Consider the following 11,009-nt stretch of genomic DNA (forward strand, 5'->3'; position numbering starts at 1 on the left):
TATGCTCATTTTATATATGTGATCTAATAATAAATGTTATGTTTTATTTGTGAGTATTTTAATAAAACCAGATGTTTGCGTAAATGGTGGAATGATAAGAGCGATTCGAATCGTCGGCGCAATCGCAAATAATCGGGAACATTGCGAGGCGCCACTGCACCCGGCTATCAGCTTTTCCGCTTCCTCAGGCTGGATCGGCTTTCAGTATTTGGGACGCTATCGGAGCGCGCTGTTCTCGGAGCTGTTCCTTCGTCCTACTTCCGCTAAGTTCGGCGAATTGGAATGTGCGATGTGCTAATGCGAGTCACGTTGCTTTTGAAAGAGACGCGCGAACGATAAACGTTGCAATTTTTGAATAATTTATTTTTTTCACGAACTACGGACGTGTCCTGTCCTCATTTTTCTTTTTTTTTTTATCATTTAGAATAGAGCGGATCAATTCGCATAAAATGCATCGAATCAAGAGTGATATTGTTTGACGGGATTGAGGTTTTCATAAGTTTTGTGGTATTGCTGGAAAAAAATAAAACCGCACATGATTGCTTCGGGGAAATCCATCGTGAAATGGAGAACGGGGGACGATAACGATCGTCGGATGACCGGCGGATCCTCGATGGCTCTCGAGTATTCGTTCAAATTTCAGAGGAACGGGAAAAACGAATAAAGATGAAAGAGCGTCGCGCGTAAAAAAATGGCACCGTTCCATGGCATGGCCCTTATACTGCTTGGAATCGGATACCTGTTACACGCAGAACCGTCTTCCGGTCACTGGAGCCTAGGTACATACGATCATGCTCAAAGTGCCCTAACAGATTCGCGGACTCGTACGATCGATGATTCGAACGATATCGTTCTTTTATGAGATATAAAAATTAATTTTCAATTAAAACTTCTTCTTCGCTTTAAAGAGACAAAAAGGTACTTTCGTTGGGATAAAAAAAGATGCAAAATGTGCTTCGATTAATGGACGCTTTGAAATTCTTTTGTCGCGATAAATCGCGTTTCACTTTATGTTCCCGAGGAAATTTTTACATAAGCCCGAGAAGGATCGGATTTACTTTTTTTGAAAATTGACTAGCCGCTTTAATCCCCGGGGCGTCTGATTTATTTTTTAAAAAAGCCGGTCGCACGCACAGCGAAAGGGCGAGGGGTTTCTCGTTGCGATGGTTCAATGCGTGTGATACCTGAATTTTAGCGGTGCAACGACTCGACGAGGAGAAGCCCGATAAAGGGGAACAACGCTTGCAACGAGGGATGAAGAGGACGTATTTTTATAAAGACCCGCCGCAAAAAGTGACCGCCGTTGTCGGGCAGACCGTCGTGCTGTTGTGCCGCGTTAAGAACTTGGGCAACAGAACAGTGAGTTTCACGCCGTTGTACTTACCTTTTGAATAACAGAGCCGCTTTCGACGAGTTCGCAATTAAATTAGAAACTTCTTGAAACAATATGACGCATCGAATCTCGGGAAAACAGGCTCGTCGTGCTAGCTGCGCGTTCAATTGGATTTCAACGGGATTAACGCTACATTCTTATCACTTCTTCGGTTCCTTCAGAATTTTTTGAAGTTTAGAAAAATCGTTAGACAAAACAAAAGAAAGGAATCATTCAGCCTCGATTTTCTATTCAGAAATCTCAGTTGTAACGAACATCCTCTCTCTTTTCGTCGAATCCGAAAAGGTACAGTTGTCTAAAAAATGGGGATGTTCCTTTTTCGAAACTACTGAATGGTCTCAAACGATGCTTTGAAAGCTCTATTTCCCTGCCAATCCGAATAGAAATTGCAATTAAAACAAAAAAATTCTGAAAGAGATATTGATGCTCTTTTTCCGAACAACGATATGTTTATTCAGAGAGCAATAGGTAGGAGTTTTTTCATATTTATGTTACAATCCTCTGAAAAGACATCGTTAACAACGAAGCGTATTATTGCCAATTTCAGAATTCGGATTCGCAATTATTCGAAGTTACGCTATTGTAATCGCAGCTCGGGATGCGCCTGAAATTTCGGTTAAATTGGGGCGCAACCGGAATTCTCGCTTCATCTCTTGTTTCCCTTCCTCTCTGTGAATGGAGGAAGCTAGTGAGAAGAATGAAAAAAGCCATGAAATAGCCAACGTCTCGCATTTGTTTCCTTACAATGAACGCTTAATTTGTCGTTAAGTAATACGAGAATGAATCACTAAACCTGGGAGGGACGTCGGCGCGGCCGAATTGCTATGATAAACGACACTTTCGTGCGACTGTTTTTAAACCAATTTGCGTATGTTTTGCCCGGTTTCCTCGGTTAATGGGTGAGCGATTATCCCATTTGCCGTACAAATGTTTTTCCTCTTTAAACTCCCCTCATGCGACGATTATTCTCGCGTTGAAAAATTATTTCTTCTTCCATCAAAAAGTAATTGTAACACGTTCCTGTTTCGATCATCGTTGCACTGCGAGTTTCAACCGTCGCGATTTTTCGTCGCTGTCCAAACATCGAAATGTACATACACGTCGACAGATCGTGAAACGGAATGCTAATGCCCGGCGCAGACCTAGAAACGTTTTGTGCTAGAACAATTGTAAGACAGATTGGCAATTGCCTCGAAACAGGTACGAAATTCAACCGGAACGTACTCGGAAACCGATTAAAACTTTCTAACAAAATGTTTCCAGGTCTTTATTAGAATTCCAGTTACGCTACGCGCGCGTTAGCGTGGGAATTTCGCGGGAGGCACGATGTATCGCGGGGTGAGCGCGAGTCTGATGCGGAAAATTTGTCCCAGGTGTCTTGGATACGAAAAAGGGACTTGCACATCTTGACGTCGATGTCGCTGACTTACACGAGCGACGCAAGGTTTACGATAATCCGAAATGCCGGCGAGGAGGACGAGTGGAACCTGCGAATAGATTACGTCCAACCACGGGACGCCGGCATTTACGAATGTCAAGTTAACACAGAGCCAAAGATATATAGAGCGGTCACTTTGAAAGTTTTGGGTGAGTTTCCGGTCACCTCGCAGTTTATCGTACGACACGTTGGATCGTTTCACGCAGGAGAACGTTCACTTCTTGGATGCGAAGACTCTCTCGTTCGTTTTGACGAGTAAGAAAATCTGAAAAATTTCTCGAGATATCTTCAAGCCTTTTTCTGTTCCACGTAATCTTGAACAGCCTGAACCACTTTTTCGTAAGGTCGCGTTCCAGTTAACGCTTTAAGCGTCAAGCAAAATCATTTTCCTTCAACTCTATTCCCTCCGCGCTCCTATCATTTCCCCACGCTTTCGTTTCTTAGTCTTATATACTTATCCTACTTATCGGAGAAATAACGAAACAGCTATGAATAAATTTTACACTCACCCGCGAGTCATCTTTTATTCATTTTCCTCCTTTATTCCTGCCTCGAGTTTTAATCCTGTCCAGGTCCGTCTAACGAGAGTACATATTTATTGCTTATTAATCGTACGTTGATTAATATCTGTATTATTTAGTGTTATTGAAATCTATCTGTCCTTCATGTCATTGGAACATCAGATGTGCAGGCGAAGATCACCGGTCCCGAAGACATGTACGTGAAAAGAGGTAGTACGATCAGTTTGACCTGCATCGTGGACGTGCAAGATATTCCCCCGAGCAACGTGACCTGGTACCACGCTGGTGCGGTGATCGATTTCGATGGTCCAAGGTGCGTCTTCTATCGCTGTCAGCCAGATCCAGAAAACTTCGAAATTTTGTGACCTTCGACTCGAACAATTATTTCATGAAACGTCATTCGGCACCGTTCAACGTGGTTGACTATCATTATTTGCAATAATATCGTGTGCTTTGGCAGGGGCGGAGTTTCCCTGGAGACGGAGAAAGGTAAGAACGGGACCACCAGTAAGCTGTTGATAACGCGGGCACAGCTCGAGGACAGCGGCAATTATACGTGCGTATCGAGCAAAGTCGCCCCCGCAAGCGTGATGGTTCACGTGTTAAACGGTGAGAATGAAAACACGCACGATTAACTCCCGAAGAAAAGCTCCTCCATTTACGAGAGAAAAAAAGGCGGGCAGCACCCTCTTTATTCCATCAACCCCTCGACATCCCGTTGAGGCATCAAAGCGGCGCAGCGCAGCGTCGAAATACTTTAAGAACATCTCGCGAAAGACCCTTGACGAAAGATTTACCGGTGGAGGAAATTTCGCCGGAGTACTTTCGATCGGTTCGTTGCGTGTCAAAGTTCGTGGCGAGGACGGCTGGAGAGCCGAGCGAACAACAGAAGCATAGAAACGCGACGGACACAATAGTAAAGATTCGATAGAACGTTTGAAAAAGCTGCGGCATCTCAGACACCTTTCGCCGTGTTTTCCATTGTAATTCGCGAAACTCATTTAATCCGTTTTTCTCGTTAATCCGCGATAATGAACAAATCTGGATCGCCCCGCGAACGAAAAACAGCCACGGTTTGAAATTAAACCGGGAGCTTCCTCTCGTTATGCAAATCTCGCCCGACCCAATGAGATTTTTCCCCTCCTCGACCCTCGAGCCCCTCGTAAGAAATTTCGCCGCAGATTACGTTTTACTTTTCCAATACGACTGAACAATTTTTAATTATTCGCCGATGATGAATCGGGTGTTGAGCACACGGTTGGCACGCACATTGTTTCCAGGCGAACATCCGGCCGCGATGCAGCACGGTGGCACCGGGAACATCAACAGGAGGGCCATTCTCTTCAGCCTGATCCTGCTGGTGGACACGATATTTCGGTGAACGAGTGGCTGCAAGACGTTCTGTGATTCGCGAGCTTCGACGCGTTCACCGCGCGCGGACTGAATTTTCTATGAATCGGGAAATACACGGAGTTTCGGCGCCGAAATATTGTATTACGTCGCCGAGGGACGATTCGTTACTTCACCGCCGTTCACCGCCTCCGCCCCGCGTCGTGCCGCGAATTCTGTTCCGATCTCACACCTGACCTGACTGTAACACGCATACACGTACATTCCTGTAGAATAATAATCAACTATCTCGCGACTCTGTGTATACACAATGATTAAACGAACGAAATATTTGTTAATAGGTACGAAATACATTCTGCTAATTGATACGTACTCGTTTGGTTGAATCATTTCGTTGATCACTGGCGCGAACGATATAAATTGTGTTCCCCTGATAACTGTACTTTTTTATGCATCAACACTCACACGGTATCGTTCAAATAAATCACGATAAAATTTCACCCGATTTCGAAATATTTGTTTTTTATTTATTCATGATGTTTATACATTTACGTTGAATATTTTTTTAAATGACTGGCAATAAAATTTCACAGCATGTGCAAAACACGGTTTTATAAAAGTTGTGTAGATACGCTTTGAACTGACTTACACCACTGTGAACCCATTTATCCATCGAAGCAGTGTTCGCTTTAACGGATGTGTTTTCTCTCCCCTGCATCGAAAACAGAGCCAAGTACGAGTCAGTTTTTAAGTCAATTTCCGTGTAACGTATCGACGGTGCCTCGTACGATTAACCAGATTATCGGTATTAAATCCGGGACACGTTTTCCGATAATGGAAGGGACAGATATCTGAAGTCCGGCTACGTTTAAACCGGGCGTCCCGTCGCGACGCCCCGCGCCGGGGGAACAGTGCCGGGTCTCATTTTATGCAAATCGCGACGGAAGCATCTGTTAGGTAGGTGGCCGTGTGCCGGACCGCGAAACGGAGACGAGAACACATCGCATCGCGTCAGCCCCAATGTAAATTCATGGCGAACCGGACGATCCCTCTCGTCTCGTTCCCTGGTGCGTGCTTCGGCTCCGACCACGATTCGATGAAATTTCCGGTTTGAAATTGTCGTTGCCCGGCTGGACACTCTCCGTGTTAACCGTTCCGAACTTCCAAACTTTCGTGAAAGATTAACTGTTGTCACCGACAAATTCCCTTTGAGCCCTGATAAATGGGCTTAGGGAAGATTTCTGAGGGACGTATTGTACGTAGTACACATACATACATCTCCCAATTCTTTTATTTGGAAAGTACAGATTTTATTTTACGCCAATAAATTACTATTAAAGTGTGTAATAAACTGGACACCTTAAATCTTTAGGATTTCTTATTTTATTTACAAAAGCGTTTAAAAGCGTGTAACATCTCGTGGAGCGCGAAATTTCGTACACGTAAAGCGAGCGAAGAGAAAGAGAGGGCCTCTTTGTATTCCGTTGCCTTTATGCATCGCGAAAACTGTGCATACACACACTGTAAGGCGCCTACAGGTACAAAGCGCTCCGACGTGTGCAATTACTTCTACTTAATTCGACATTCGGAATTTAAATGAAAGCCCGTCCCGAAATGAAATTCGCAGGGTTACTCGGATGCGCTTCAACCGTGTATCGATTAAACAGCGTTACCTTTGTAACTCTTTTTTTTTTTTTTTTTAGAAGTAGGTATCGTATTCTTTTTTTTTTCTATTTTTATTTTCCACGGGAGACAAGCTTTTAAAGAACACGGTTCCCGTTTCATTCGAACTCGAAGTTTAACGCGAGCTACGAAGAGTTTAACGAGATTCTGAACGTCGTTTGTTATCCGAAAGTTAAGTTCTCGGTAGATTTAGAACGGCCTGCTGTAACGTCGGGGACGGAGACGACCGGAGCGGACTTTTAGCGAATTTGTTACAACGAGGAAAGATGGTAGCGCGAGAGATAAGTTCTCCTTCTCCGCAGGTAAGTAGATATATATATATATGTCCTAAGTACGTATCTAATGACTCCGACGGCTCGAAGTTAATGAGCTCGAACAAGGCGACCGTAATTTTCAGACCGTTCCAACTGGTCCATAGGATTGCGAATCGATAGGAGTGTCCGCTTAATAGCTTCTGGGATTCAGCCAGGCCGGGGAGAAACATTAAAAAAAAAAAAAAATTCATAACAACTCCTTATCGTTTTCTATTTCATTGTCGTGGATTTGAGTATTGGTTTTCATTGTGGCGTGGGAGAATGCGCGGGTTGAATTATACGAGCAGTGCGCCGTGCACGCAAATATGTATCGGGTTTATCGGAAAGAGTAGCATCGAAGCCCCGAAGAACCGTGGCTCGTGACCCGGGGGCCGCACCTCTTTCACCAGTAAAGCTCCGCAATAAAGCCCGTGGTCGGCATAAATCAACTATGAATTTTATCGATGAAAAACCAAGACTGCTGCCATTCGTATCACGTCGCATTCCAGTTGACAGTTTGCTTTTGAAAAAAGATAAGGCACCCGTCGACGCCTGTATCCCAGTTTTTATACTCACCGACTTAGCCCCGGAACACTTTCGCGTTTAATGGGGATGCATTCGCGTAACTGTAGATAAAAGCGCCATCAACGAGGAATGATCTTGAAGATTTCCTTCCCACGTCGCCTCGGCCAGCGAAAAGTGATGATCAGCACGATTTCAACTTTTTATGCCAAAGATTTCCGCCGGATCCGTAGAACTTATTATACTTCTAGCTAAGTCTCGTTCTATGTTTGAGAGTTTCACAGATCTTCCGAGATGTGGCTCGTTAATTCCTGAAAACCTTGTTATTATTTTAGCAGGAGGAAGTTGCGTCGGTCGGAGTTCTTATGAACGGAGTACACAGCCCCCGAGGGGAAATGAGTTTCTCTATCTTTAATGTAATATAAATAAAATAATTTCGTTCATAAATGAGCAAGTTAAACGTCTATCTGGACAGTTTAATTAATTATTCAAAAACCTCGTCTTATTTCTTATTATCGACTCCGCTACGGCGATGAATTATTATTTAATTATTTATCGAAGAACGTCTAGGGCTACGTACGTAACGTGCATTACATGTGATATTGACATGTGAAACAGCTTTTACTATTTCACTCCCTCGCGTGTACACAAAAAATCGTTATCCCAATTTTGTTTTTGTCAAGCATTCTTTTGTTCCACGGATACGCCCAGATTCAGCCAGCTGAAACATCGAACTGCGGGCCGTCATCGCAGCTTTCCGGAAAAATGAATCAGCAGTCGAGCAAACCCCCTAACGAACTGCGAGCCTCGAGGTATAAATCAGCCGCGAATATACGGAAGCTAAGCGCGACGACGAGACAGGTGCAGTTCAATGGGTAATTGTCTTCAATGCTGACGTTCATCAGGTTAACTCTTTTTAAGTCGATCGACTAATTTCTCGTTGCTGCAGAGTAGGAGGAGATTGCCGTCTTCTCGGATATCAGGCTTGAGTTCCGGAAGTCGCATGTTCTTCTACAGGCGTGCAGATCGGTTGAAGGCACGTAACATTATCAATTATGAAACTATCGATTCGCTAGTCGATGGAACTCTCGCGTGGAGAGAACATGTAAAATTCAGCATAACACTAAATTCGTTCGATTTTTGCTTAAGCTTTCGAGAGGTAGTATTGTAAGACGACGTTACATTCTTTCACGTTAACATGTAACCTTCGAGGATTTTATAGAAAAAGATTGAATCTGGAGAAAATATGAAGGTTGTATAAAAGTATATGAAACATCAAACGACACGTGTATACCACAATATCTAAACGACAAAGGAAATTCCTGTCTAAAACATTTTTCTTGATATCGATGTCACAAATGTTTTATTTCTTATTTATTAAAAAATTCAGCCTAATCATTCAGGGATGATTAATTAATTGAACATGTGTGTTTCTTTCGTTGTTTTTTTCTTTATTCTTACTGTACAATTTACTTTTATTATATGCTACAATGGGCTGTCCATGAATAAATTATTATTATTATTATTATTATTATTATTATTATTATTATTAATATTATCATAGATTCCCAAGTACCAGAACACTTATCGGTTGGAATCGTTCCGGAAATTCGACGTCGAGGTGATCGACATGATGGTTGAAAACGTCATGGTGAGGAAACTCTCACCGGTTACGGCCTACCATCCGAATCAAATGTCGAGACTGTGTTCCGACATTGGATCGGACTTGCAAACGGCGCTCTGTAGAAAGGATTACGACAGGTGGTGTAGCACGTACTGCGTTTTGCCCTATAAAACGCGAGACGTTCGCGATTCTTTAGCCAGTTCCACTATGCCTCGTAAATTTTAACAGCTGCTCCAGTTAAAAATTTCACTCGTTCCTTTTAATTTCAAATTCAATGTTCCGTCCCCAAGTGGAGGAAAGGCTGGCTCGAAATAATTAGTCACTTCTAGCCTCGTTATTTCTGTAATCAGATGGCAAGCTGATATAAAAATAATTGCAGTGTTTTAATAACGTTGCCTGGCAGAAAAATAAAATGCATAGTATAAACAAATTCGCTCTTAGTCATCTAATTACAGATAGCAATTGTTTTTGATATCGTTGATCTGTAAATATTTCGATTGTTTTATTGTGTTTCAAAGGTACAAATTAGTGGTGCAGGTGACCATAGTGCAACGTTTCGATCAAGGTATCCACTCGGGCGCCCAATGCCTCTGGGACGTGGAACGGGACAATTATTCGTACTACCTTTTCGAAAACAACCACATCTACGCATGGTGTTGCGTGTTCGGCATGTACTACGAGTGAAACTCGCTCTGTTTAAATCCGTTCCGACCATACCATGTCTCGCTAGCAACCCCCGATATTCGTTTCAATTCCAAACTAATTCCTGCCCCGTTCTACTTTCCGCCATCATTTTTCGCACGCTCGATATCGTGCGATACCGTTGCATAATGATGGAAATATACGTCGACGTTTACGAGGATCCACCGCGTCGGCCACCCAACCCGCTCGCTGCACCCCGTCTCAATTTATCGAGGTTTTTCGCGACACCCGGCAGAATATCCTTTTTATTGGTCGAACGAAACGCCGAACAAGGGAAGAAAAATTATCGCCCGAACGAGGATGTGCCGAAATAATTTTCAAACTTTGTATCCCATGGAAAAATACAGAGAGATAGACGGAGAGAGAGAGATGAAAGAGAATTTACTTGGTGTCAGAGTTTGCCGTCCGCGAACTGGACCGATCGTACCCGTATCCGTTTGAGAACGCGTGCACGGAAAGAGTTTCGATCGATTATAAAGTAACCGTGCAATATTAATATTTATTAGTTTCGCAACTCCGCCCTTTTATTTCCTCTGAACCCCCCGATCGGTGCATTGGTCCTGTGCTCTCTTGGTTTTCCACGATGATTTATCGGAAAACTTTCGCCCGGCTCCCGTCTACTTCTCGTCCGAATAATAGTCGCCGATTTAAAGTTTCGGGAACACGTCCGACATTTTTCTACAAGTACAGATACGTATTCGTCGCATCGCGGCTGAACGAATTTGTAATTTGTACCTCTGGTGGCCCGCCCGATCCTCCGAACAATTTATAGATCGTTTTATTACGGGAAAATCGTGATCGAAATTTCCATCGCGCCGTTAAACCGGCGAATTTGATACGAATGATTGACCAGGAGCTGGTCAGGTGTCATCGGTGAACCGTCAATTTTCCAAGCCGAGTAGAAACGCGGTGGGAAAACGCGATCGACTTTCTAACGATTGCTCCGCCCGAAGGTCGTCGCGCGCCAGTGAAAATTCAGGACAATATTTTCAGCGTCGCCGCTTCCGGCGATTGTCCAAGGTGATATATGTAGTTATCGGTGAAAGAAGAACGCTCCTCGCTGAATTTATGACAGCGAATAAGTGACGAGTTACCAAACTTTTTTCCCCGATTAGAGGAATCTTTATCGACTTGTCCGCGGGAACGATTTTTGAATTGCAGGTGTGGTATCGAACAAAAGTACTGCCGGTAACTCTGCTGATTTAGCAACTGTACGACGTAAGTTTCTGCAACGGAAGGAACTTTTATACTGGTCATTAAGGTTGTATGAACCTATACGTAAAAGCAATGACAAAGCATTGAAATTTTAACAGTTACGAGATATTACATCAATAAAACACTGTACAAAATTTTAGAAATATTGCGAGTTTATTAAAGAAAGTTGTTACATCTTGAATTCTCATGTCGAATGATAGAATCTTGATTTGATTTATGAAAAAATAAGAATGCAACAATGATAGAATCTTGTAATTTTATATAATTC

General features: G+C 43.1%; 2 protein-coding genes across 2 annotated transcripts; both read left to right on the top strand.

Moving 5' to 3' along the window:
• The first annotated feature begins 219 nt into the window (after window positions 1-219).
• Window positions 220-5,207, top strand: LOC108623047 (zwei Ig domain protein zig-8). Its single transcript, XM_018021301.2, has 6 exons — window positions 220-779; window positions 1,196-1,359; window positions 2,767-2,980; window positions 3,515-3,665; window positions 3,813-3,961; window positions 4,633-5,207. The coding sequence occupies exons 1-6, from the start codon at window positions 692-694 to the stop codon at window positions 4,731-4,733; spliced, it is 867 nt and encodes a 288-aa protein (XP_017876790.1). The 5' UTR covers window positions 220-691; the 3' UTR covers window positions 4,734-5,207.
• Window positions 5,208-7,965: 2,758 nt separating this feature from the next.
• On the top strand, window positions 7,966-9,588 carry LOC108623021 (tctex1 domain-containing protein 2). Its single transcript, XM_018021261.2, has 4 exons — window positions 7,966-8,075; window positions 8,122-8,236; window positions 8,765-8,961; window positions 9,343-9,588. The coding sequence occupies exons 1-4, from the start codon at window positions 7,966-7,968 to the stop codon at window positions 9,506-9,508; spliced, it is 588 nt and encodes a 195-aa protein (XP_017876750.1). The 3' UTR covers window positions 9,509-9,588.
• Window positions 9,589-11,009: the final 1,421 nt, after the last annotated feature.

The sequence above is a fragment of the Ceratina calcarata genome, unplaced genomic scaffold (genome assembly GCF_001652005.2).
Source record: "Ceratina calcarata isolate Rehan_Ccalc_2016 unplaced genomic scaffold, ASM165200v1 scaffold250.2, whole genome shotgun sequence".
Lineage (NCBI taxonomy): Eukaryota > Metazoa > Arthropoda > Insecta > Hymenoptera > Apidae > Ceratina > Ceratina calcarata.